At 45.8% G+C, this 27,166-nt stretch overlaps 2 protein-coding genes across 5 annotated transcripts in view; one reads left to right on the forward strand and one right to left on the reverse strand.

Moving 5' to 3' along the window:
• Window positions 1–5,612, forward strand: part of CEPT1 (choline/ethanolamine phosphotransferase 1) — a 47,789-nt gene extending 42,177 nt beyond the window's left edge. For 2 of the 3 annotated variants that reach the window (XM_012000697.1, XM_012000696.1), the window contains exons 6-9: window positions 980–1,111; window positions 1,591–1,749; window positions 2,228–2,353; window positions 2,957–3,871. In XM_012000697.1, coding sequence (XP_011856087.1) covers window positions 980–1,111; window positions 1,591–1,749; window positions 2,228–2,353; window positions 2,957–3,076 — 537 coding nt within the window. In that variant the 3' untranslated portion in view covers window positions 3,077–3,871. Of the gene's footprint in view, window positions 1–979; window positions 1,112–1,590; window positions 1,750–2,227; window positions 2,354–2,956; window positions 3,872–5,423 lie in introns of those variants that run through there. The other variant, XM_012000695.1, reaches the window with a different exon arrangement.
• A 324-nt stretch (window positions 5,613–5,936) lies between these two features.
• Window positions 5,937–23,245, reverse strand: DENND2D (DENN/MADD domain containing 2D). 2 transcript variants are annotated; one of them, XM_012000700.1, is made up of 12 exons: window positions 23,009–23,245; window positions 18,366–18,541; window positions 17,359–17,471; window positions 16,649–16,718; window positions 15,872–15,949; window positions 14,598–14,738; window positions 13,260–13,408; window positions 10,844–11,021; window positions 7,961–8,002; window positions 7,468–7,552; window positions 6,899–7,138; window positions 5,937–6,446 (listed from the first exon to the last, which is right to left on the reverse strand). In XM_012000700.1, the coding sequence occupies exons 1-12, from the start codon at window positions 23,064–23,066 to the stop codon at window positions 6,370–6,372; spliced, it is 1,407 nt and encodes a 468-aa protein (XP_011856090.1). In that variant the 5' UTR covers window positions 23,067–23,245; the 3' UTR covers window positions 5,937–6,369. The 2 variants fall into 2 exon arrangements, with proteins under 2 accessions (XP_011856090.1, XP_011856091.1); XM_012000701.1 differs by lacking the exon at window positions 23,009–23,245 and adding an exon at window positions 19,140–19,435.
• Between the last annotated feature and the right edge of the window lie 3,921 nt (window positions 23,246–27,166).

Below are 27,166 nucleotides of genomic sequence, written 5' to 3' on the forward strand. Positions count from 1 at the left end.
TGGCTTATTAAACCATTGGGGGCTTTTGGAATCTCGTTTCTATAATCATTTGTTTCTATTACTAGACTACATCATTTATTTTACTGTTACTTTCTTTTCAATCCATATTGGACAAAATTTGAGACCAAAAAAGCTAAAGGGAGGGGTGCAAAAAAGAAGAGACTCTTAAATGATTTTTAAAATTCAGTACAAGTGTATTTCATTTTAAATGATGGATATTGTGTTTTCAAGATTAAATGCATGATATCAATCCACTCTGTCCCCCATACTTCAGGTAAATACATTTTCAGTATATTTCATGAATATATTATTCACTTTTCTGAAAAGTACATTTAAACTTTAAAATTTTGGATGCATAGCAGTAGAATCTGTTTGAATGTACTTGACCTGTTTTTTCTCCTGCATGTGAATGCCTTCTTAGTTGCCTTCTGCTTTTACTGCCTGTATCCTAACAATTTGGAGTTGGGAACTCTTCTGAATAGAAATTTTGTCTTCCATTCTCTGTACTCTGCAGATTTTTATATCTAGTTGCAACATTTCTGTTATGCTTCATACTTCCTCACAACAATTATGAATGTTCTACAGATTTAGAGGTAGAATTCAAAAACATATACAAAGAAAAAGGCGAGGTGCACTCCTTTTATTAAAAGGCCAGAACACATCCTGGTTCACTGTTGCAAGATCTCTGGGATGCATTCAGTGAATCTATCTTAACTTGTGACACAAGTTAATAAAGTTGAATGTGTGTTTTTTTTTTTTTAAGGTTGATATCAGAAGTGAGACTAATTTCTAAATAGTCTCAACTCTTGAGACTTGCTGTATTGCTTATAACGAAGAGGAAAAGGAAACTTTCATTACTTTACATATTTATGTAATTGGAGGGAATGGAAAGTTTTTGGGAATATGAATCAAATATTAGACTGTTTTATTATTTTAGTTTGTATATGTTTTAATTGTTTTCTCTCTCTACCCATTAAAGATTCCAGTGCTGAATATTCAAATGAAAATTTTTCCTGCACTTTGTACTGTAGCAGGGACCATATTTTCCTGTACAAATTACTTCCGTGTAATCTTCACAGGTGGTGTTGGCAAAAATGGATCCACAATAGCAGTAAGTATGCCTTAAGATTTTCAACACTTGTTTACACTAGGACTTGGTTTTGTTGTCATTTTGTTTTTTATTTCAAATGTATAAAATCATTTGTTAATTTATAATTTATACATAGCCTTTAAAGAAACTAATGTTCAAAACTTCAATTTTATATATACTTACCCACATTTATATGCTTTATATAGTCATAGTTTTATGCATACACACACACACACACACACACTCTTATTCACATGTTTTTTAAAGTATGAGCTGCTTTGTAAAAATAAGCCTAGTCTCTCAAGTGAAATCTTCAGTTTGTGCCTAATCAATTTATGCTGCTACTTTTCATTAGCTCTTCTAGTTTGTGATTTATAGAAATTGCTGCCTATCAGGTACCATGAGGTTCCTGGAAGTTTGAGTTGAACTGTTCTGGAGCAGATCCATGCAGTATCTGATGAGTACTGAATACTATTAACTCTTCTCTTCACTCTGTACAGGGAACAAGTGTCCTTTCTCCTTTTCTCCATATTGGATCAGTGATTACATTAGCTGCAATGATCTACAAGAAATCCGCAGTTCAGCTTTTTGAAAAGCATCCCTGTCTTTATATACTGACATTTGGTTTTGTGTCTGCTAAAATCACTAATAAGCTTGTGGTAAGCACCTGAGTTTTTATTTGTTTTGTTTTTCACTTTTATCTTATTTTGGTTTTATGGCCATAGTTTTCATTCTGTGCTTCCTAAATGGTTCTAGAGTTTGCCCTCCTCCAATCAGAATCTCTTGATATCAACATGGGAACTATTTTTACCCTTTGTGAAGCTACAATTTGAAGTTACTGGAAGTTCTTGGAAAACATACAACTTTTCACCCTTTTATCCACTGTTTAATTTGGTTGTTCAGTTTATCTACATTCTTCAGTCTCAATCTGGACACTCAAATTAAGGCTCCTTGTGAAAAGCATCTTTTGGCGGGTTTCTCAGACACATTTCTTATTGTTGGGTTTTTAGTTTTGGGAATTCAACAGCTATTCCTAAATAATTACTGGAAGTTGATATCTGAGCACAATATGATTTACTCTGTAGTCCACAATTGTCCTTCTATGAAAATGCCTACGTTATTCTGTTTTATTCATAGGTTGCACACATGACGAAAAGTGAAATGCATTTGCATGACACAGCATTCATAGGTCCGGCACTTTTGTTTCTGGACCAGTATTTTAACAGCTTTATTGATGAATATATTGTACTTTGGATTGCCCTGGTAGGTATTGTACTAAGTCTTATTTCATGGTTTGAGGATTTGAAGGTTGCTTGTTTTCTTATTTTGATGAGCCAGTCATGAGAGATAGTTCATATAATTGTAATGATTTGGAATGTCAGAAATCCACATAAATGGGGCTGTGTGAGAGTTCTATGACTTTATATTTGAGCCTTTTATTTTTTGCATTAATCTTACTAGTCCTGCCTACATCAGGCAGGGCTCATAAATTGCAAATTGCTGACTGAGTAAAAAAGCATGAATCGGCATACTACACCCTGTGGGCCCATAGCCTGTTTTGGTAAATACAGTTTTATTGGAACACAGCTATGGCCATTCATTTATATATTATCTTTGGCTGGTTTCATGCTACAATGGCAGAGTTAAGCAACTGTTTCAAAGACAATAAGGCCCATAAAGCTTAAAATATTTGTCATCTGTCTCTCTAACAAAGAGTTTGTATGTGAAGGAAAGATTGCGAGGAAATTGAATTATTGTTTAGAATAGAAGGTCAATCTGCAGAGAAAACAGAGTCCACTCCTCTTTACTTTCAGGAAGCTTAGGGAGAGCCTAAACGAGTGCTGAGAATGTCTCTTTTCTTTCCAGGTTTTCTCTTTCTTTGATTTGATCCGCTACTGTGTCAGTGTTTGCAATCAGATTGCGTCTCACCTGCACATACATGTCTTCAGAATCAAGGTTTCTACAGCTCATTCTAATCATCATTAATGATGTAATTGGTATTATATAGGAACACCATGTTTTCTGCAGGAAGGAATCTGAACATATTAAGGAGAATGGGGGTGGATAAGAACAAATATAATTTATAATAATCAATGTTGTATAACTTTTATTCTTTATTATTGGTAACACTCCCTAACTATCCTGTGTGAGAATGGGAATTTCAAGTCCCATCTTGTAAATTGTATATGTTATCATGCAGGGTTTGGGCCAAGAAAGCATGCAGAAAAAAAATGCCATGTGATTGTAATTATCCTGGATTCAGAATAACATTGTGATGGGGAGCCAGATCCACAGTGGTGGAGAGTTCTAATGTTGACTATTTGCAGGCCAAAAGATGATTGCTTTATAATTTTAACAAATCATCGTCTTTTAGTAACATCCTTGTTTAGTGTCTTCTCAAGCTTTCTTTACTAAGGAGTTCAGCTTGTGACACAGATACATCCCACTAGCTTGTGAGGTGGAACTAGTAATAAAGACCTTGAATTTGGATTGAAAGGTTTCCTATTTTTACATTGTTGAGGAAGTTCTTTTTTTTTTTTTTTTTTAATTGCTCAAGAAATGATTCTCTCACAGGCTTGGGAAATCCTGTTAGCATGCAGAATAATGTGGTAACTTTGTCAATTTCCCATTTTATTTTTTTAAATAAATATATGATCTGAAAGCCAACTTTTTCTCAGTTTTATTCAGTGAAAAGATAAACTAAGTTTTAATATTATTTTTTTAAATTTAAGCAAAATTTATTTCTGTTCTTTAATAAATAAGAAAATTTGGTCCACTGCATTGTTCTAATGTGTCTTGTGACATTTCTATTTTGTAGAAACTTTAACTTTAAAAAGGAGAACTATGTTCATCTTTCCTGTCAATGGTTTTTTTGTGTTGTAGTCATCACCTATGTAATTATCAGTCACTTAGAAATCTCAGACCCTTCCCCTAAATTTTCAGCAAGTGCCTGGGCCTCTCTAAGGGGTTACTTTGTACTCTCCTTTTCTGGCACTCTCCTCTTTGGTATCTGTACTATAGTTTGAAATGGGAACCAGATATGTTTCCATTTTATACAGATAATTCAGTTGCTTGAAGAAGAGGAACACAGGAGAAAAGATTTAAACTATTGGCTAAAATGAATGTCTTATTATTGATTTTCATCTATATCCTGTCCCATAATCAGGAATAAACAATAGCTACACTGTCTTGTATGGCAGCCAGAGCGCTCCTTGCTTGCATCCATCCCGTGTAGATTGGATTAGCAAGGAGAAGTAAACCTTTAATTTCTTTGCCAGACTATATTGGGAAATGAAAATCCATCATTACCTTTCCTTGCTAGCAATTGTTCCAATATCTGGGATAAAGAAGTACATACAGGAAAATGTTAGGGCAGATCAAGTATTGAAAGCTAGGACAGAGCAGGACAAAGGAGGAAGGATAATTCTACTTGTTTGGCAAAGTTACATCAGTTGTCTTACTGACACATCGGGTATTATCTGTAGTGGAAATTGAGGCCTGGAGAGGTTAAATGGCATGCCAGTGTCAGTTGCTATTTTTCAGAACAAAAATTAGAATCCAGATTTGAAACCTGGTGCAGTGTTCTCTCCTATACTATACTGGGCTTTAGTGGGCTAAAGTTCTAAAGCAAGATGTTGAGGGCTAATTGAAATATGTTTATTCTCTTACATTCTTTTTCAGCATAGATGGAATCTGAAAAGCACTCAGATATTTAGTGTGTGCATCCTTCAGCCCTAAATACAGCATTAGCATCAAATCAAGGGTACATTTGTAATAAGCCTCAGCAAACCTTACCTGAAGAACCTTTTAAGAAAGTACAGATTTCCAGGTCCTGTCACTGGAGATAATTTGGTATATTTGTGATGAGGCATTAGAGGGTGTTTTCACAAGATTCTCAGGATTCCAGTTCCTTTTCTGAAGCCTTTGAAGGTACAACCATATTTAGGCACCACTACCATAAACTACCAAAAAAAAAAATGTAATTCCTAGAAGCTGTGAAGAATAGTAGTGTAGCTAAGCATGGTGTGTGGACAGTGGGACATCTGCCACTTTCATTAGGTCTCTGCACTCCCAAAAGCAAATTACATTGGCTTTAACTTCAATATGCCCTGTTCCACCCTCCAGAAACTTTTGTGTTCTTTGTACAGAATTTAGGAACTTCTGAGGGCCACAAATACACGCATTAAAAAGGTAGAATTTTTGAAGATAAGATTCTTCTAAAAAAGCATCCCAATGCTTGAGTAGAAACTATCGGTAGAGGTATCAAGGGAGGGGAGACTAGGTGACCACTAAACTCCTTCAGACTCTTAAAATTAGGATTCTTTTCTCAAAGGGGAAGAATGTCAGTGCAGAGATCCCTTCATCTTTAGCTAAAGAATTGAACTGTGCTGCTCAAAATAAAGATCAGTTGGAGGTAGGATGTCCAAGACTGAAGGTAAAGGACTAGTGCAAACAAAGTGATGGGGAAACCGACCTACTTATGGAAGCTATGTAGTGTTCTTCACAGGCTGCTGTTGACTGAAATTCCTATCCTCAAATTACTCTAGACTGAAGCTGCTTCCTTTCAGTGAAGAGCCTCTCCTCCCAGGATTCTGGAAAGCACACCTGACTCCAAACCAAGGACTTGGATGCCCTGTGTCGAGTGCTGCTGCTGCTTTTACCAGTATCTCTTACCCTTCCTCTTAGAAGAAGTAGAGCTGCTGCCCCCCATGATTCTATCACTCCAAACATATCCCCAGGTTCAGGACCACCATGGCCAGGTCCTCCACTTGTAGTCCACTTGATTCTCATATTCATTGCCTTATTTTCCTCATTCTCCACCCGTAGTAAAAGCCAAAGACACACATAAAAATAAGATTTTCCTCTTTACTCTCATCCTTACACGTCCATAGACTTCTTCATGTGGAGAGGCTGAGCCTTTCAAACACAAAGTGGGTTCTCTGTTGAAGATGTTATAATGATGGGAGAGGGCAGTTGCAGCAGCTTCTAACCAAGTGTCTACAACACATGTACTACTGTTTCCTACCTGTCACCTCTGCAAAAAATGCAGCTCTGAGCCCAGTTCTGTGAGCATGGTGTCAGAGCCCTCCAAAGTCCTGAGAAATCGATACCAGGGATCCAAATGTCAGACACCAATTTGAAGCAATACCTGGATACCAAGACTCAGAGTGAGGTTATGGATTTGGGGGTGCTGATAGCTTTGCTGATCCTGCCACACTGGCAGGGGCTGAAGTCCAGAAATGGTGTGTAGCTGTAGTCATTCTTGTTCACCACAGCTCTTATTTCACAGTTTTTTCCCTTGGCTTCTTCTGTTTCTTCTGTTCCTCATATTCAAGTATTTTCTGTTGGAAATAGCCTGTGGGTTCAGATACGGGTGTTAGAGGCATCTGATCTGATCAGGCAGACTATAATGAGCTCAGGAATAAGGATCAGAAATACCCTGTCTGCTCCCCATACTCCCATCTCTGCCGGGATGTCTCTGGCCTCACAGGCTTCTGGAGATCCAAACATTCAGTTCTGTCCAAAAAGGAGCCCATAAACAGAGGATAGATACTTAGCAGGAATTAGCTCTAGACTGAAACAAAGGAAAGGGCTCAGTCCTGTTGGCTAATGAGTAAACCAGCTTCCACAAAATGGCAACCCATTAGACATTTTCGTAGGTTTCGGGTTATGTCATTTCAACTCCACTAATAAAAGTCTGCCTACACCTATTTTGTGGGTTTCTAAAGAGAAGTATTCTTTCTTTCCCCTCCTCTTTATTCTAGAGGTAACCTTCTATGGGCTTAGACTGATGGGGACTGTCACTACCTGCAGGAGGATTCTTGCTTTTCTCAGCTTCCTGGATGAAAAGTGAGAAGAGCTGTGTCTTCACAAACTTCTTCACAAATCGGCGGTTGGTCTTGGAGGTCACAGCCTTACAGAAGGATCGTTCTTGGAAGTGGCCTTGCCCATTTGCCTCCCGCTTGATATAGGAAGCATAGTGACCCACAGTCTTGACAAAGAACTGTACAAAAGGGCCTGAAACATGCTCGTTGATTTGTTCTGCAGCTGCAGGAAATATAAAGGCCATCTCAGAGGGTAGCAGAAGGATGAAATTACCCAAACTCACCTCCAAGAATGGCTTTCATGCAGGCTGAAAGCTCCTGTGGAAAGCCGTGGGGTAGGGTTCATAACTGACTGAAATGGCAATCTGGGTATGGGTTCTCTGCCATTACTTAGGAAGAATACAATCCCAAATTCAGACTTGCCCTAGGTTCTAGGCCTCTAGGGCTGGTTCTAGGACTTCTGAGTGAGTTCATTTTCGTTCTGGAAGGGAATGACTGAGAATCACTCCCTTGCACTCCCTGGAGAGACCCAAAATAAGAGTAAGGACTTACTCTTTAACTCATTGATCCCCTGACCGAGAGAGTCTAAGATGCCATCCTGAAGCTTCGGTGGCAGGATGTCTTTTTCATCACCAACCTAGAAGAGGACGGAGCTCCAAGGTCAAGCAGGAAGGAAGTGTAGAGTGAAGCGGGTTGGCAGAAAAGCATAAGGAGGGCGTGAATTCTACACCCCTACTCCACCCACAAATAATCAGCCACATGGGACAGAAACAACACAAGCTGTTTCTTGGCCTTCAGTTTGACTCTAGACATTAGCAAGGAATCCTCTCCACCCCGGTGGTACTTGGTTTTTATCCCTTGCTTAAAAGGCACTATCACTGATTGTCTTATAGTGAAGTCATCTGTGTTTATATGTCCATGGGCTCCTTGAGAGAGATGCGGTCTTTTTAGCACAGATTCTCGCTCAACAAAGAACTTAATGTTTGTTTAAATAAGTGGAAACTAGAGTGGTAGACCTGCAGGGGATCTGAACCCAGACACTTACCGACATTAAGAAGGTTCCTTCACAAAGATTGACCAGCAGGACCTGAAATAAACATAGACTGGCTTTCTCTGGTCCCCTTTCTTCATAGACCTCTAGAGGATTTACCGTCTTGATTTTTGCCTGTGGCTGTATCTCAGCCCAGGTAGCAACAAAATCAATATCTTCAGTTCTCATTTCCTGTCTAGCATTCTCCTTTCTCACCATTCCCCTCTGGAAATCTCAGTTCCCTTCCTGAGGAAAGGGTGTGGGTGTTTGTAGGAAGGGAGTAGGAGAAAGAGCTAAGGTAGAAGGGAAATACAAGATGGAGAAATCACAGCCAGTCACTCCCTTAATAAAACATTGCAGAAATTGCTTCTACCTGGAGCATTTAGTAGATTGCTCACATAAGTGCTTTACACATTTGATCTCAAGCAACAGTCTTGTGAGGCAGATACCATCTCCATTTTGAAGATGAGGAAACAGACCCAAAGAAGCTGCCCGAGGTCATACTATACTGCTAATAAGAGAACCAATTTTTTTCCAAGCCTAGACTGATATTCTTGAGATGACATTCCTCTCTCTATGATTCCCCTTCAACTCCCTGCTCTCTAGAACAGAGACCAACATCTTTTTATTTTTTTTCATGCTTGCAACAACTTATGTACAATTTTCTATTAGAAAAACTCCCACCAGGCATAGTGGCTCACTCCTGTAATCCCGGCACTTTGGGAGGCCGAGGCGGGTGGATCACAAGGTCAGGAGATCAAGACCATCCTGGCTAACACGGTGAAACCCCATCTCTACTAAAAATACAAAAAATTAGCCGGGCGTAATGGCGGGCGCCTGTAGTCCCAGCTACTCTGGCAGCTGAGGCAGGAGAATGGCATGAACCCGGGAGGCAGAACTTGCAGTAAGCAGAGATTGCACCACTGCACTCCAGCCTAGGTGACAGAGCGAGACTCCATTTCAAAAAAAAAAAAAGAAAAAGAAAAACTCCCTCACAGCTTTGGGCCTTCCAGCAGGAAACAGCAAAGGAAAGAAATGAGCCCAGGGTCAACAGGAAGAGGAAAGGAAAGGAAGTGAGGAGACCATGTGTCTACAGTCCTCAGGTAAGATAAGCACAGGGCTGGAACTGCCCAGGGAGCCTTCACTCTAGACCAGAGATTACAAATAGGCACCCTGCTGGCTGATTCCAACCAGCAGATCTGTTTCTTTGATCCTTACAGTATTTTTAAATAATTGATTTGGTTTCCAATATTTAAACTGGACTATCTCACATAAAATTTGGATTTGGGGCTTTTCCTGAAAAGTCAGGAGATCTAACACTGGGTCCACATTTCTAAAGGACAACACTCAGATGGAACTGAGTAGCAGTTGCCTGCTTTAGGCAGGGAATGTTCCCACCAGTTTACTGTAATTTCCCAAATCATGTGTTGGTCATTTAAATGCCTGCTAGGCCTCTCTTCCATTTGTGACCCTTGGTCTTGACAATAGAGAGAATGATCCCTCCATTGTCCCTTCCTCCAAATACAAGGAAAGAGAGTGGAAAGTATGCCAAAAAATAGAGCATGCACTGTAATTATCTGTCGTCAGGGGAGAAAAGTTGAACTAGTCCAGGCCTGAAACCACTTGTATACATAGGTTCAGATGCCTTCATGGAGGGAAGACTGTTCCTTTGAGGGATTGGGAGGAAAGTGTGTGTATAAATAATTTGTTTTTCAAGATTGTTCCCAGAACTCTTTCCAGTATTTGGGCATATTATTGTCTGTGGAGTAATCCCTTACCAAAAGCCAGAGTCTGACTGGCCATCAGGAGAGGAGCCACGGCTTCCAGGGAGCTGGAGCTGCAGAGTCAGGAAGTTTCATAACTTCTGGGGTTGGGACATTTAAATGTTTATTGCTAAACATGGGGCTAATACTCTGTCCCAGTTAGTCACAAAGCTAAGGCTGGTTCAAAGGGCATGTGTACTCAGCAGTCCTAAGGAAGGATGAGGGGCCAGTGGAGCAAAGAAAGGAAACACAGCCTTCTTCTTTACTTCCCAGCAATAGTTTCTATAGGAGGGGATTTGGTTTTGTCTGTGCTAGGTTCCACTGTTGTCTGTGTGGCCTTGGATAAGTCTCTGGAGCTCAGTAATCTCTTGGAATGAGTCAATGGTTATGGCCAGGGCAGATATTCCCAAGTCCCTCTTCTGGCTTAAGATATAACAACATGCTATCTTTTGAAAGTCCCTACTGACCACTCTAAAGCACATGCTTTGAGTTATTTTTCCAACAGTGGGGATAGATTTATGCTTTTAATGCCCATTTTCACAACTGAGTCCTCTGGTTTGTCTGGGGCACTGCCAAGATGTAAGAAGCTAACAAAATGAAAAAGGATTCAGACCTGTATCCTCATTAACCCATTTAGCTCTGAGCTACTCAGAAAGATGACTTGCTGCATTCTTAAGACTCACAGTTTGCCAGAGGGCCACATTAGCTCACTTCCAAGGAATTCAAATACATTCCAATGGGGTGTGTGTTGTATAGACCAGCTGTGTCATCCATTTGGATGAGATGGGACACCCCGAAGACTGTTCATCAGGGTCAGCTGGCATGGAACAGTCTGATCACCCTTGAATAAGCTATCTGCTGCGCCTTATGCCTAAAGGGAAATCCTTCAGAAGGGAGCCTGCGTTTATTGAGCATCAACTGTGTGTTGGGTGCCAGGTTAGAAGCTCTATGCAGGTGGTTTCCCCCAGAATCCTTAGGAAGTGACCACTGTTATCCCCATTTTAGAGATGAGAAAGCTCAGGCTTAAAGAGGTAAGGTAACTTGCCCCTAATCACACAGCTGTAAGCAGCAGAGCTGGGATCTGAATCCCAGTCTACCTGGCTCCAAATCATGTACTCTTCTTGCCACATCATACCTCTTCCATAGGGCTGTCCATGACCTCCTGCTGGAAGCGCATTTGTACTCCAACCATGAAGGGGGTGGGGCAGCAGACGGTGGCCAGAAGGCTCTCAGGGACAACAGGGATGTAGGTGTGCGCCCAGCTGAAGGGGTAGAGCAGCGCGGCAGCAGCATGGATGCACTGAGATAGGGTGCTGGGACAGAGCACAGAGGATGAGAGTCAGGAGGCCCCTGCACCTCCATGCTACACACCTGTCATCGCCCACCACCAACAGCAGCTACAGCAGTGCTGCCCGTGCCCATGGCAGAAAGGCAAGTCTGGGGGCCATGCTGGTCTCAGAGCTTGAATGTACATTGCTGGGAGGGAGGGACAGAAACTAGAGAGGCCGAGGCTTCACTAGCAAGAGGGGGACCTCGATTTGACCCTTCTTTTCCCAGTTAGTCTTCTCAACTTACTACTGGCCAAAAATAAAAGTGACTCCGAAGAGAAGAGAGAAGAAGAGTTGCTTTCATTCAAGGAGATAATTGATGGAGCCCCTATCCTGTGCTCACAGCTGTGAGCCTACCTCACAGATGTGGATACCAGGAAGAGCAAGACACTGACCCTGCTTTTAAGGAATTCGCAGTGTAGTTAAGAAACAAACAACTAAGTAAGCACTGGAGGCTCAGCCGAGAGGCAAAGCCTTTTTACCTTCCTATGTCTAGCCAACCTCACCCCCAGCCTTTGCCCCCACACAGCACCCTCTGGGCACTCAAGGGTGTTAAAGATTACCAGGTTGCTGCTTGAGTAGCTTGGGAAATTCCCAGGTTCTAAGAACCTCTGCCCAGCAATTCCTACACGGAAAGTCCCACAAAGGTGGCTCCTCAAGACTTTCCAGTGGAGCATTTCTCGTCACTCCTGCCCAAGTCACAACTTGGACCCTACTCCTCTCGCCACCACACACACAAAGTCCCACTCTCTGTCTTCTCATTTCTCCCCTGGCTTTCATGGCTCTTTCCTCCAGCCAAATTGCCTCAAAGTCAAGGCCAATAAAAGCACAGATGCGGGAATCCTTGTTTCAATTCTGGGTTTCAAGCTAGCACTTCCTGAATTAGCAAAATTGCGTCTCTGAGAGGCTAGCTGACTGGAAGTCCCCTCCCTGGCTAAGCTTCAGGGAGCTGAAAAACTCAGTGTGGGAAGGAAGTGGGGAGTGGTAGGATTTCCCTGAAGAAAGTAAACGTCTGAGAGGTAAATCCTGCCAACCTCCACTTTCCAAACACTGATCTGAGGAGGAAAGGCAGAATCCCAGCTCTAGCCACACAGGAACTTCTGGTTTCCATTCAGGGCTGGGAGTGAAAGAGCTGTTTCCAAAGCAAAATATGATGTCACTCCCTTCAAGGATTACCTACAACTAGTTCCTTTTTGGTTATCACCCATTTTTACAGAATCTTCAACACAGAGACCCCACTGGTTGCCCAAGTTTCCTTTCCTCTGAAACCCATGACATTCACCTGACCCTTTGACTTCTATTGAGTCCTCAACATCCTTTTCTTCCCTAAAAGATAAAAGCAGGGTTGTCAACCTAAAATCATTGGTTCTCTGCCTCCCCAGATATGAATAGAAGGTCCACCCCACCCCTACTGTTTTATGACTTTTTTCATTCTCCATTCTATTACGTCTCCCCATGTCCTTCTCAGATCTGAAGCCCCTAAGAGGTAGAGACTATGGCACAATAGTACCCTGCTTCCACTACACACAGGGATATACTCAACTGTGGGCTTAAGAATAGCAGCTAGCATTCAGCAATATGTGCTTGGCAGGGTGTTAGGTACCTAATGTGCATTATTTCATCTAATCCTCACCACAACCTTATGAGGTAATCACAATCATTATTTCCATTTTCAAGAAGTTAACAAACTAGCTTAAGGGGAACCTCATAGCTAAAAGTAGAAGAACTGGATTTGGACCTCCTAAGTCTGCTGAATCCCTGTGCTTTCAACCACTATATAATTCTGCATCCCCTTCAGGTGAAGGGAAGTTTGTATTTCCCCATGCTCGGCATCTGGCAAACAGTTGACACAGAATAAATGTTTGTTGAATGAGTATCTACCTCCTGCCCTGTTCTCCACCCTCCCTCAGCCTTGCAAGGGCAGAATCATGTCTACATCCACCCTAACTGGTCCCACCTGAGCTGTCCCAGGAATACTTCCTGTCCTTCCCTTAGCTAAGTCAGGAGCATTCCTCAGGCCCAGGCAGCAGTCCTGTGTGGAGGAAGAGGCAGTTTGGGTGGTTCAAAACAGCTGTTTCTCTTGGTTTAAAGAACAAGGAGCTAGAAACAGGAGGGTGGGCACATGGGTCCTACAGCCCATTTTCCTTGGATAACCTCCAGTCTGTTCCCTTGAACTCAGGGATGCTGGGCAGTTCAGGTGAGCAGTTCAGGGGCTGGGCCCACCTGAGACCTTCCGCCAGGAAGATGATTTTTCTCTCCAGCACAGCAGAGGCAAAGATCTGAAGTATCTGTTCAAAACTGAGACAGTGCAATAGAGAACTAAAATCCACATGTTCTAGGTGGGAGTCCAGGGGCCGTGTCAGTGAAATGAACTGTGGGGAAACCAGAGAGAGAGAAGGTGTCACTACACTGCAAGATCGTGCAGACCCCAGAGTGCTGGGCCTCTACCAGCCTCTATTCCTTCCCCAGGGAGTGAATCTGACCCTGTCTCTCTTTCCCCTGCTAATTGGCTGGAGGACAGCAGTGATGTGATCTCGAGTATGGCCCATAACGTCCCGCATCCTCCCTCACTCGCCTCCCTGAGCACACACCGCTCTCTCACTGCGCTTCAGCACATGGGCTTCTGTTCCTTGAGCAATTCTATCTTTTCTGCCTGCAGCCTTTACTGTGGGGGCCCTCCTCCTGCACTGCTCTGCTCCCTTCATTCTTACCTTCTTTCAGGTTACAGAGGCCCCCCCACCTTGGTCGTGTGATACTTTCCCATCTTCTTCTTATGTAGCACCATGTGTTTTTTTTTTCCTTTCATCCCAGTTACATAATTTCTAATTCAACATGCACTGGTGTGTTTATTTAACATCTGTCTTCCCCAGTGGACTTATAGCTCCAAAAGGTCAGGGACCACATTCATTTTGGTCACTACTGTATTCCCAGAAAATGGTATAGTTTGGCACACAGCAAGCATTCAGTACTAATTTTTCTAGAAAGTGAAAGTTTCTAGCCTCTCCCCTTATTTTCCTGTGGGGAAGCCAAGTTTAAAGGGGCACAGAGACTATTCAGAGTTCCAGGGGTCAGGACTGGAATTCTTAGAACAGTGTTCTACCTGCTGCCTCAGTGTGCTTGCTGCCTTAAAACAACAGCATTCCCCCAGGCATGGGTGGAGACTCGGGGGTGGGGATGGATGATAAGAAATGGACAGATGGAGGCTGTAAGGTAGAGACACGACAAACAAAGGAGAGTGGAGTGGGGGTGGGGGCAACTGGCAGTCTGGGGGCTGAGGGAAAAGCCCTTTATAGCACCAGAAGCCTCAACTTACATGGTTTGTTTATTATAAATAAAAGTCTTGGTGGCTTGAGCAGTAACTAGGTGCTTGTGGGTATCAAGTTAGAAGGATCAGAAAATTTGGGCTTGATTTCAACTTTGTTCATTCTAACCAAGTCCTAGTCCCCATCTGGCTCAGTTTCTCTGTACTTTAACCTGGTTAATGGAAGAACAGTGGTAAGAGGTGCCACAGATGCCTACCCTCTCCAGCTAGGGACAGTCTCACCCATTTTGCTAACCCACCTCAGTGCCTGAGTCGGGGATGAAGCTCTTGAGAGTGACAGTCTTCCCAGGAGCAGGGAAGGCTGCCTCTCGGAGGCCCTGCATGAACGGGTAGATGACAGCCATGGAGATCTGATGTCTCTTCTCCACTTCATCCAGGATCTGCAGAGAAAAGAACCACGGGAGGCACAGCTCAAAGGGACACTATCGGGCAGGTGGCAGAGACTCTACATGCCCCTGAGCATCATAATGTTCCCATACTGGTTCAGCTGGTCCTCATGTATCTTCTAGGGCCCTCCACGAACTGGTCTCTCCCTCCCTGGCAGAGGCTGGGCTCATGCTAAATAATCTGCAGTTTATTTCCCATGTAAGACCTGCTTTTTTCCAGCTTCCTTTTTATTATCTCTCTACCAATCCACATTCTTCCCCTCTCCTAACACCAACATAAAAGCACCTCCCTGGGAAGTCATCCCAGAGTAAACTCACCACCCATGATGGTACCATGTCCACTCATGCTGGTTGCAGCAGGAGGCTAGAAGCCTAAGCCTCTTGGTACCACTCTGTCCTCCAACTCCCACTATAGATTCCCGGGGTCAGAGACTGCCTCCATCCCTAGGAACACTGCACAAAGGAATTCTTTACCCAAGCAAAGACTGACAGAGTTTCCTCCCTTCCTCCTCCAAAGGTCCTGCTGGGATCAGAGCATAATGAAGTCCTTTCTGGTCACCAATGGATGGCATGGCCCCCATGGATTCTGCTCAAATCCTGACTCAGATGCACTGGCACTCAAATTAGCTCCAGCAGAAGTCCTGGGGATCTCAACTGTTCTTCTACCCTTGAAGGAGTCAGAATGGGTCTTATAACTCCTTCATATTTGTTTAGTGCTCTGCCTTTTATAACGAGTCTTCCCATATATCACCTCATTTATACCTCACACCACCCAGTGAGATAGGAAGGTGAGATTATTATATCCATTTGACAGATGAGGAAATTGAAACTCGGGGAAGAAGTTTCTTCCCCTTGTCCTACTTCAGCTACTTTCTTACCTGGCTAGAGCGGGAACAGTAGCTGTCTCTGCAAGGAGTCCAGTCCCCTAGATTCAATTTCCACTTTTCCCTTAAGTCAAGTGCATGCCCCTTTGCCTCAGTTTTCCCAAGTGTACTTTAAAGCTGATTCTGGCTATGGGAGAAGAGCTCCACTAAGGACTTAGGTTGCACAGGCAGGGTTGGCAGCCAGAGAGAGCCTGGAAGATGGGCAGGACAAACAGGCCCTGAGGAATCCTGTTCCATCCCTACCTTGGAGAACAAGCCGAAGCAGCCGATGCAGCTGATGATGCAGTACACTTTGGGAAGGCGAGGGCCAGGGCCGGCAGGCTGGGGAGGGACAGAGAGGCTTCTTCAGTGCTGCAGCCTCCCCAAGGGTTTCTCCCAACTGGTATGAAGGAGCACAAGGCTGAGGGCTGGGGAGGGGGAATTTATGGGGAATGGTGGGTGCAGCAGGGAGGTCAGAGTGGCCACCCCCTGGTGAGAAATCCCAAAAGAAGAAATCCTTGAGGCTACTGAGTGAGTTGGTGGGCAAGTGCTGCCACCTTCAGTGCCAACACAATCTGGGGTCAGCAAAGAGGGGAAGCAAGTGTGCCTTAGAGATGAAGAAATGGCTAAGGAGGAAAGCACTGTGAAGGTGACTTGGGGAATCCTCCTGAGACTTGAGATTTGAAACCAATTGTCCAAATCCCAGCCTCTGCTCTGGGAGGCTCCAGGGTCCAAGGTAAGCAGGCCTGGGTAGAGCAGCAGGGAGAGGAGTCAGTTGGAGCCTCTCACAAAGAGTAAAGTTATCAAAAGCCGGGGAGAGCACAGACCAGAGCCTGACCAGCAGGGGGAGAAGGGGCATCAGGTCCTCATGCTTGTGGGGCTGCAGAGGAAGCACTAGCATGGCAGAAGCTCCTGGGCTGTGCTTTCTCTACAACTGGTGCTGCCAACAAGCCTGGACTTTTACAGCTAAGGCTTGAGCAAGCCCAGCCATGGAGCTGAGCAGACTGCAGAAAGGAAGGGGCAGTTCTGAGCTGCACAGACCAAGAGGCGCCTGCAGTATCCAATCTTTCTGCTCCCATCCACATTGGTCAGAACGAAGGAGAAGGTCTCCCTAAGAAAGAGCAGACAAGGCTTGATTTGCATTGCTCACTGGATTCTAAAACAGGAAAGTGGTCAGGATTAGAGGGTGGAGAGGAGGGCAAAGCGGAACTGCTGATTAATCATAGGAGTAAGGGCTCACTGGTGTCGAGCCCTAAACACATCATCTCATCTAATTGTCAAAACAACTCTTTGAGGCAGGTTCAGTTATTATCCCCACTTTAAAGATGAAGGAACTAAGGCCAGAGGGTGCTTCTTCTTCAAGGTCACTCAACTCATAAATAGTGAAGTCAAAGCTCAAGCAGTCTAATTCCAGGGCTCGTGCTAGAAGGGTCTTTGCTACATCGCCTTCTTAGAGACTAACTGCTTTCTGCTAAGTCCAGCTTGGGCCAGTAGCAGAATTAAAAGCAGTAACTATTGCTTCTAAGACAGGTGGGAGAATCTGGCTCTTTGGACAGAAGTGACTGATCAAACTGATAGCTAATATCCTTGGCCTTGAGGGACCCCAGGCCGGATGTTTTCAAATGAATCGATTACACTCCTGGGCTGAAAATCAACAAATGACAACAGTGAGGAAGGCTACAGGAGCCACAGAACTCACACATGTTCCTTCTCTCCAAATCCAATACCCTTGCTCAAGGCTGAGCAATTACCTGGGATACTCGGTGAGTGATGCCCACTCATTCCCGTCTGGGAAGCAGAACAAGGGGATAGCTTTGAGTAGCCGCTCCTCCTCCTCCTGCTGACCCCGAAGCAGGTTCTCCCGCTACAAGGAAAAGGAAAAGACAAGTGGATGTGAAGCTGGGGGCAGAGGTAGGAGGAGAGGGCTTCAGAGCTGGTGGGTTTCCTTTGAGGCTCTAAAGCAGTCTAGGGATAAGCTTCTCCACTAGCATAGGGGTGAAGGGTGCCTTTGCCCATCACTCTGCACAGTTTGCATTCTGGATCTGGTTGGAACAACTCCAAAGCTGAAACAGCCCCTCCTCAGTCAACTCGACATAAGCTTGACTTCGACCTCAGTATTGAGGATCTACATAGAAAGGGGACAGGGCCATGTTGAATATAGAAAGGCCCTGAAATGACCCAGGCCTCTGAGAGGACAACATCAGAGAGGCACCACATCAGAGAAGAGAAGCGGCCAGCTCAGTTGGCACACCTCCTAATGAGAAGGGTTAATGAGGATTCCCACCCCTCTACCTGGTGCAGGATCAGACAAGAAAGAGTCTGATGCTTGGGCTCGGGAAGAGGGCTGTGCCTGCCTACCAGTTACATGACTGCCCCACTCTTTCCTTCCCACACATCCCAGAGAGGGGATTTATTCTAGGAGGTCTGGCAGAAGGTAAGCTTCTCTACAGAGAAGGGTGACCGAAAATGGGATTGGGAAGACCTATGAGGTCCCCTAAAAGGCAAAATATCTAGCCTAGTTTCCCTGCTAGGAAGCCTAGGTCAGTCCCTCACAAAGAAGTTAGACCTAGATCCTGTGGGTGATAACAGAGGACTGGGGCTGTGCTAAGAAGGAAATGGAGAGCAGCGAGCTCAGAGCTCAGGGCAGCTCCAGGCTCAAGCCCTGGTAGGGTGGGGAGAAGGAGGTAGAACCCCCACCCCTACCACCTTCCAAACACCCTAGTGCTCTGACTGGCCCTGCCCCTCCTTCAGTCCTTACCTTGGGAAATTGGTAGGTGATTATAGGCTCGTAATCATCCTGTGAACGCTTTTTTTTGAGAGAAACCACAAGAAGGTATTCAAAGAAGTGCTGCCCCCCAGCAAAGTTGGGCAAAGAGTGCTCCTGGGCCCTTTCTGGTTCCTTTAAAGCTTCCCCCGAATTGTCCTGGGGCGGTCCTGAAACCAAGACACCGGAGCCCATTTAGTATAATCTCATCGATCCATTCCTGGAGTGGAGTCTGTGAGAATCTGGGTGACCTCCACACCTCAAGGCCGCCTTGCCAATGCTGAGATACCTGGATACTGGCCAGCACCACCAGTCACTCAGGATCAGGGCCAAATGGGCAGTTTCCACACCTGCCCTGGTAGACTTGAAACCATGGGGAACCAAGCAGAGGAAAGAAAACACTGACGCAGAAGCCACGGAAATGTGCTGGAGAGGCTGCATGGAGGCCAAGGCCCCAGGGTGCCACAGACACTGCCTAACCTGTAGGGTGCTTCTGGCAATCCTGGAACAATATGGCCTGAGAGTTTAGGTCATACTAAGTGAATAAGAACAGGCACAAAGGGCATGTGACTGTGACCACACTAGCCCCACAGAGGGCATGACCAGTTCTTAAAAACCAGCAGAGGAAGCCTCCTGGCCCAGTCACATGGGGAACCATGTGGAGGCCGAGATATAAAAGTAAGAGGAGGAAGGAGTATTTCAAAGAAGAAACAGTCCCGCCTAAGAGGGTCACCCTAAAAACAAGGAAGTGGGCAGTCCAGTCCTGACCTGCTCGACGTCGGAAGAGCCTGAACACCCGGCCTACCACTTGTCCTTCCATTTCTGGGCCTTCAGGACAGAGCGCACTCCCCTCTCCCCTAACCCAGACAGACTGGTGACAGAAAGCCTGAGAAAGGGGCTGCTTCAGCCTCCAGCCACAACTCCGTGAAGCCAAGCCACGCGCTGTCTTCCAGAGAGGGGAGAGAAGTTTCCATCCTGTGCACCCAGTAGTTGAGCAAGAAGGATGTGACGGGACCCAGGAAGGCAGCAGCAGCCGGCACCAACAGAGTCAGCATCCTGGCACTGCAGTGCAGATCTCAGCTCCTCCCAAGGGCCTCAGGGTGTGGCGAGAGAAAAGGTCAAGAGCAAACACCTCTGGCTGAAAGAAGCCAGAAAGGTCTGGCTACTTCTGGGCTAAGGATTTTGAATCTGGGCTGCAGATTGTGCAGAGAGTTTATTTACAATCTTAGAACAGTGGACAACAGTGGATAGCGTCAGACTGTGGGCAGTGGAAACTGGCTGGTCTCAGGATAGGGATCCTATATCTCCATCACTTAGATTGTTGACCTTTCACTTCTCAACTTGGTCAATGGAAGTCAAAAACCCCAGCAGGGCCACCTGCTGAATTCTAGAACTTCCAGGACATCCCAACCTAGAGCACATGCCCAAACACTCTCTGCAGCCGGGATGCCACTGTCCTCTCCTGATTGAGATAAATAGACTTGGCCTAATAATTATCCAAATAGATTAATTCTTACAACAAAAGAAAGAGTTCTGGAAGTCAATATCCAATAGCCTCCTTTCCTGATGGTGCAGTGAAGAGCAAAACCCATCTCTAAGCCCAGAGTTCGTGATATTTGGGAAATAGCTACAACGGTGAATTTCACCCGATGCAGAGTTCTGTCACTGGCACTTGTTCCAGGGTTCCAGCAGAGTCCCTCTTCTCAAATAGGAAGCACTAGCTCAGGAGACTGTCACCAGCTCAAGATAGGGGACTGACTGCACCAGCAGCCTGAGGGTGATTGTGTGGCAGTGGAAAGCATCCGGGTGATCTCCACCCAACCCCCACGCCTGCTCAGCCTTCCTCTGGATCAGGCCAGGTCAGCCGTACTGCCCAAGCTACAGGCAGAGCTGCTAGCCCACTGCTGTGTCTGGAGACTAGGTAAGAGAGAAGGAATAGCAAAAAATCACCTTGGATTCTCACAGAAACCCCTGAATGAGTAAATGCAGAGAAAGCTTTTGCCAGAAAGCTGCCTCAAAGGGAAAGCAGGGGGCAAAAGGGGTTGGCGCCAGTGTTTGCCACTCCTACTAAGAATAAGCAGCCTTCTGGAAGAGAGTGGGGTGCTAGGATAGGGAAAACAGCTGCTTTGCCCCTAAGAGCTCTAGACCTGGCTTCTGTGGAACTAGTAAAAGCCAGGACTCATGGATGGCCAAACTCATTTACAGTAAAGAAAGGTGTTCAAATGCTGTAATGTGTGAGAAGAGCAAACCAGAACACTTGGAGCTGGCACCACACCTTACTTGCAAGCTGCACAGACTTGTTGCACAAGCCTTACCACCTGTCTAAGGAACAAGCATCTTCCTGATACAGATGGGGACACTGAGGCATAAAGTAATTCAAAGGCTATTAAAATTGGCAGGATTTGTTGGGAATGGGGATTAGGAAAGCTCCACATCCATGCTCCTGCCTTCTGGATGCATTTGACATCAAATATCCCACAGAGGTTTTCAAAGGACATTGAGAAACAGAATCTTGTCACTGACATTTCCAGATTCTAACGAAATTATGCCTTTCCCTAAATCCTTTGGGCTGCATTTTCAGATCATTTTCTTCTGCTTTATCAGGAAAGCCAAGAGAATAGCAAAATTAAGAAATCATTGACAAAAAAAAGTAATTAGACTTTTGGGATGAGGCCCAAGAAATGCAGCAAAAGACTGTTTTCTCCCCTCTTTCAAAAGGGGTTATCCACAGGAGAGAAAAGCATAAGAGAAAACTAACCTCCATCAAACTCATGTTTCATATAAGGTATCTCATTTAACCTCCAGTGCCCTAGAAAGGAATTATTATCCTGAGTTTTAGTTGAGGAGGGAGTCGCCTTTTCTAGGGAAGTCAGGAATCTGGTTACACTTGTTCCTCCACCAGAAAGCCTCTCCCACAGACACCTGACTGAAGTCCCAGATCTGTCCAGAATATAGGTGAGGGGACCTTCTGGAACCTTAATCTGGGAAGCTGGCCCACCCCTTCCAGCTCAGGTGCTCTCAAGCCAGGACCACCACCACATCACTCCTTGTCACCAGGATACACACACACACACACACACACACACACACACACTCCCTCCTAATACGCAACTGTCCTGGGGCCAGAAAGGCAAAGAGGAAGGGGGAGAATCCCCAGGCAGGTGGAGGATGGTATGGAAGATGAACAGGACACACGCTCCTGGCCAGAAAAGTATTAGGCCTCAGTTCTTACAGTTCCTCAGTATCAGGAAGCTCCTTCAGGCACAATCAGGAAGTGCCTGGTGTTGGGGCAGGGGTGGGTGGGAACAACTGGAATGTCTCCTCTGGGCTGCAGGGGGCAGACCCTGGGACATCTGTGTGAGGACAGACCAGGCCAGTGCTCTCCAGAGAAGAGAGAATGTTAGCCTCATCCTGCCTTCTGCTCTCACCACTGCATGGTCCCAGGCCTCTGCCCCAAACTGTGGTTTCTGACCTCTCCCTGATGGTGCAGCTGGAATGGCCAGATATTGGAGATCTGTGTCTAGAGAGGACACTGCAAAGGGGGAAGGAGCAGGGTGTGGCAGGAGGAATGGCAACAGGATGAAGAACAGAACACTCATAGAGGTCACTGCAGTTCAAAGAAGGGCACACTGACCTCACTCCCTAAGGTCTTCCCAACTCTGGGGCTTGGGCTAAGAGAGGGGCTCACTTGGCCTCCTTGGTGTGCCAATGTTGGAAAGGGCAGGCTGTCTGGGAATGGCCCCTGCTCACTTTCTAATCCACTCTTTGCTCCTCAGACGGTAGGACCTCTAGGCAAAGTATCTAAGGGTCATGGCTGCTCAGCCATAGGACTGGCTAGTGGTAAGCCACACAAATATTTGCCGAAGGAATGAATAAATGAATGAATTTCTAACTGCTCTCCTTCCAACCCCAGGGCTCTGCTAAGAAAGAAAAGAAGCTGCTGCTTTAAATTAGCAGTTGACTTCTAATTTAATCCCCATAATCCTGGACGGGGGAATTATGTCCATTTCACTGTTGCGGGGCTGAGAGAAAGGGCGACACGCTGGAAAGCAGCAGCTGTGCAGGTTCTACCGCCGCTCCGCTGGAGGCCACACTCTGAAGGGCACCTGGCCGCAGGTGGGCGGGGGTGGTAACGTCATCGAGGAGACCTGTGTTTGTGGCCGGTGGCTATGTGCGGGGCAGGGGCAGGGGTGCTGGCTCCCAGGAACTGGGCAAAGGCCACGGAGGAGTCCCAGGGCGGCGAGATGGGGTGGGGCGGCGGGCACGCCGGGAGCTGAGGCAGTGCCTCTGGGAGGGCACCACAACCGGGGCGCTTTCAGGCACACTGCGGTTGCACCACAAGCTTCCTGGATGGAAGGACACGTGGCCCCGGGGCCCCACAACGGTTTCCTGTGTCCCGCCGCCTCCCCCTCGCCCCCGCAGGCCTGGCCTAGCCGTCGTGTCCCGCTCCCGCCCCCACCTGACCCTCTTCCCCTCTCCCCGCGCTCCCTCCCGCTCACCTGCCCCCGCGCAGCCTCCTGAGTCCCCCTCCAACTGCTCCCGGATCTCGACGCCCCGTGCCGCCCTCCCCCGGGCCCCAGCCGCCGGCTCCCCGATGCCCACGCCGTCCCCGCGCGCTCTCCCCGGCAGGCACTAACCCCCATGGCCGCGCTTCAGTCTCAGGCTGGCTCGAAGGCGGCGGCCGAGCCCATCCATGGCCCCTCGAGTGCCCGGCGCCCGCTCCCAGCTCCGCGCTGGCCCCGCCCCCCTATCCTTGACCTCCTCGGGTCCGACACTTTCACTTTCACGCGGGGGGAGGCCTAGGGGACAGGTTCGGGGCGGCGCGGCGCACCTTCCGGGCTCCGGCCCAACCCCCGGCCTCACCTGGGCGGGCCCGCTCTGCCCTCGCCCTGGGCAGGGCGGCGTGGGGTGGCAGAGGGCGCTCGACGCGCGTCCGGGACTGGGCGGCGCCACCTCGTTCCCACCCTCCGTGGGGCTCCCAGGGAGGCTTGACTTAGCGAACCCCCTACAGTCCGCAAAAGCGCGTGTCCTGGCTGAAATCACCGCCTTCCAGGTGGCTCCAAACGAATCCCAAAAGAGACAGAGTTTTCAGTCCTCACACCTCTCAATCCCTCCACCTCTCCCTTTGCCACTGCTTTAGCCCCTCGACCATCTCCGGGTCTCTTGCCCTACTTGTCCTCTCACTCTAGCGGTTCCTCAGGAGGAACTGGAGATGCGGATTAGGGAGCTGACCCTGCCTTCCATTCAAACTTGGCCTTGAACAGACCAGCAAAATGGGGGTAACCCCTCCCCTTACACGGAAATGTGAAAGTTCAGGAATATAGAAAACTTTTTGTAGGTTGTTACATAATACAAATTCAAGGAACGATTATTGCCGTAATTGTTGCAGCAGTCCCCTCTCCCCTTCTAATCCTGAGTTTCAATGCAGCCTTTCCGCTCCTCCCTTTTCACATCTTCATTAACTTGCAAATATGTCCAGGCTTTAAACTTCAGGTATCAACCATGACATTGTGGGTCTGCTAAGCCCACTTCCTCCTGGGAGATTTGCTCTAGTTCCCGGCTCCCTCTCAGAACATTTTCTGTAGGGCTGGGAAGTGCGGAGTCCATCTGGGGTTGCCTTGTTTACAAGGTTTTAGGGTCCGTTTCAGGAAGGGTAGGCAGAGGGAAGAAGGTACTCTGGCAGAAATACATCTGGGATCTGTGGGCCTGACTCCCAGACCTGCAGCCCTCTTTCCTCTCCTCAGGCATGGCCTCCAGGTGACTCTCCAGTCACCATGGGTGAGCCAGAATTGGTTATCCAGCCCTAGTATTAACTGTCTAGTCTTAGCCCAGAGGTTCTAAAAGTTGACTTTACTCTGGACGTATGCAATTTTGCACTTAATTACAGTCTGTTGCTGTTCCCTATTCTTTGTGTATTCCCTTCCCTTCCCCAAGTACCTTTTGTGGCCTGAATCCATGTCTTACGCATCTCTATGTAAGAACAGTTGTTGCTCATGATAAACTTGTCCAATTGATTGAATGTTATTGTGCCTTAACTTCCCCAGTCTATTTTGTGGTGTTCCCGACCAAACTAACTCCCTTTCTTTAAAAACAGATGAAGAAAACTGTGTACATGTGCACCAAAAACATAAGCACAAGAATGCTCAAGGGGGTCTTATTGAAACAGACTCACACTGGAAATAACCTCAAATGTCTATTCATAGTAAAGTGAGTGAATCACAGTATATTCACGTAATGAAGTACTACATAGCAGTAAAAATAAACAACAGCTGTCATGCAATAACATGGCTACATTGCACAAACATCATGTTGAGAAAAGGAAGCCAGACACGGAAGAGTACATTATGTAAGGGTCCATTTATACAAAGTTTAAAACAGGTGAAATTAATCTACGGTATGAGAGGTCAGGATGGTGTTACCTTTAGGGAGGAAGGAGGAAATGATGACTGGGAGAATACCATAGCGTTTCTGTCTAGAATGCTGGTCATGTCCTATTTCTTAACCAGGTGGTAGATATCTAGATGTATTCGCGATGTGATCGTTCTTTGCAGTGAACACTTAAGCACTTCTCTGTATGTATATGATACTTTAGAAAGATTTTTAAAGTGTTCGTTAGGATGTTAGGGTGACATTAATGAAGGTAATGAAACAGGAAGAAGCTAGTTCAGAATAAAATTAGAAATCATTGGGATGGGAGGAAGTGGAGCTAACTAAGTATAATCTGCATTTTTGAGAAGTGTGGATAATAATAGGAACAAGTTAATTGATCCATAGAGGAAAATTGGGGTTTAAAGTGATGGGTTAAGATGGGAAAGATGAGAGCATATTATGGGTATAGCAATGAGAACTAGCAAGGGTAGACATTTAAAGTATAAGAAAGAGGGTGTGCAGATGGAACAGAGTCTGAGAGAAGAGGGAGGAGGGGGCAATTAGAAGCTTAGGTAGAAGTTTGGCTTTAAACGGGAAAAGGAAACTTTTTTTTTTTTTTTTTTTTGAGACAGAGTTTCACTCTTTTTGCCCAGGCTGGAGTGCAATGGCGCGATCTCGGCTCACTGCAACCTCCACCTCCTGGGTTCAAACGATTCTCCTGCCTCAGCCTCCTGAGTAGCTGGGCTTACAGGCAAGCGCCACCACACCCGGATACTTTTGTATTTTTAGTAGAGACAGGGTGCCACCATGTTAGTCAGGCTTGTCTCAAACTCCTGACCTCAGGTGATCCGCCCGCCGCAGCCTCCCAAAGTGCTGAGATTACAGGCGTGAGCCACTGCGCCTGGTTGGGAAAATGAAACTTTATCTGAGGGAAAAAATGAAAATGGCTATAGATGTTGATAAATGTATAGATAAGGTAGCAAGAAGTTAAAGGATACCACAGGAGGCCTCAGTTTCTGTTAAGACAAAAGGTTATTTTTCTTCTTGTAGCTGCCATCTTCCACTGTCCCCTAGGTCATTCTCCTAGTCTGGCTGTAGAGTGGAAGTGAATGACCCTAGCCTCCCTTTTTTGAAGGTCTTGAAAGGAAGCACACTAATATTCAAGGAGGCAGTCAGTATGACATAACAGAATGAGCCTGGGCGTCCAACACAGACGAACTTGGACCTGAGCCCACTCTTCTTGCTTGCCCTGTAGCCTTGGGTTACGCATTGCACTGAGCCTCACTTTTCTGACATAATAAAATCACCTTGCAGGGCAGTTGTGAGGATTAGAAAGAATATATTTGTAATACAAATTCCAAACTTCATACATACCTTTAAGGCTTAAATCACTGTAGTCTCAGCTCCATTTCTTTTAATTGCAGAAAGTGCTGTCTATTACGAGGCTTGTATCTCCAGGAATTTCTGAGAAGCCTCGAGAAACACACACTCCAAAGACCAATTCTGATATTCACTGGTCATTAGAGTCCATCATGGGAATTCAAACTACTACTTTCCCTTCCACAATTATACCCATTTATCTGAAGACATACTGCTATTGTTCTCCCCTGTGCCATTTTGTCCAACTTGGACAATGATTCTATCTTCAATTCCGTATAGAGATACCTGAGGTCAGAGGAGGTTTTGTTAAGACTTAGTCGAAGGTTTGTTAAGACTTTGTTTTATAAGAGAAGCACGTTATAAAAGGAAAACTTAAACATAAAATATCACCGCTTTTGGGATCTGCATGAGGGTCCTCTTTGGAGCACTTCTCTCCCTAACCCTAGAGCTGCCCCCATCTTGCAGGGATTAGCTAACCTGACTCCAGTGGGAATGCCCTTGAACCCAGCCCTGTCTTAGTATTTGCATATTCCAGAATGATTGACAAGAGCAATGTTTATTACATTCACGGGGAAACCCTGTCTCATACTTAGAATCTAATCTCTTCTTTTGGCACAGAGACTCCAGAACAACAACAAAAACAAAAGCAACCCATATTTCCCCAAGAATAGGCCCATCGATACAGAATGCCACCATCAATTGACCTGCACAATTCCTCTTCCTTTGAGATGAACAAAAGCTCAAGCTGTCTCAAACTATGTATACTGCAAGTCATCTGAAGTCTTGCCTTCTCATCTCCTATGAGAAATGAGTTGAATAACCTATATGTCTTCCAGAAACAAGCAATGATATCCAGGATTAGGAAAGAACATCTGAATATTAGAAACAAAGATAGCCTTTTCTGTTACCACAAAGAGTTCCTGGAGTTAAAAAGTTCTCAAATCTCTCTCTCTCCTAGAAAGGGTCTCTACTCTATGTTTGAGAGCCAAAAATCTCCTTGTATTCTCTTTCTTCCCGTTCTTCTAAAGTGCTAAGATTTCAATCCC

Source organism: Mandrillus leucophaeus, unplaced genomic scaffold, assembly GCF_000951045.1.
Source record: "Mandrillus leucophaeus isolate KB7577 unplaced genomic scaffold, Mleu.le_1.0 Scaffold64, whole genome shotgun sequence".
Taxonomy (NCBI): Eukaryota; Metazoa; Chordata; class Mammalia; order Primates; family Cercopithecidae; genus Mandrillus; species Mandrillus leucophaeus.

Coding starts and splice junctions, on each gene's coding strand:
- DENND2D (XM_012000700.1), bottom strand. CDS start 23,066: ATGGATGGGCTCGGCCGCCGCCTTCGAGCCAGCCTGAGACTGAAGCGC. Junction 13,409..14,597: donor TCCCCGACTCAGGCACTGAG/GTGGGTTAGCAA, acceptor GTTTCCCCACAG/TTCATTTCACTGACACGGCC. Junction 8,003..10,843: donor TGGACAGCCCTATGGAAGAG/GTATGATGTGGC, acceptor TGTTTATTTCAG/GTCCTGCTGGTCAATCTTTG.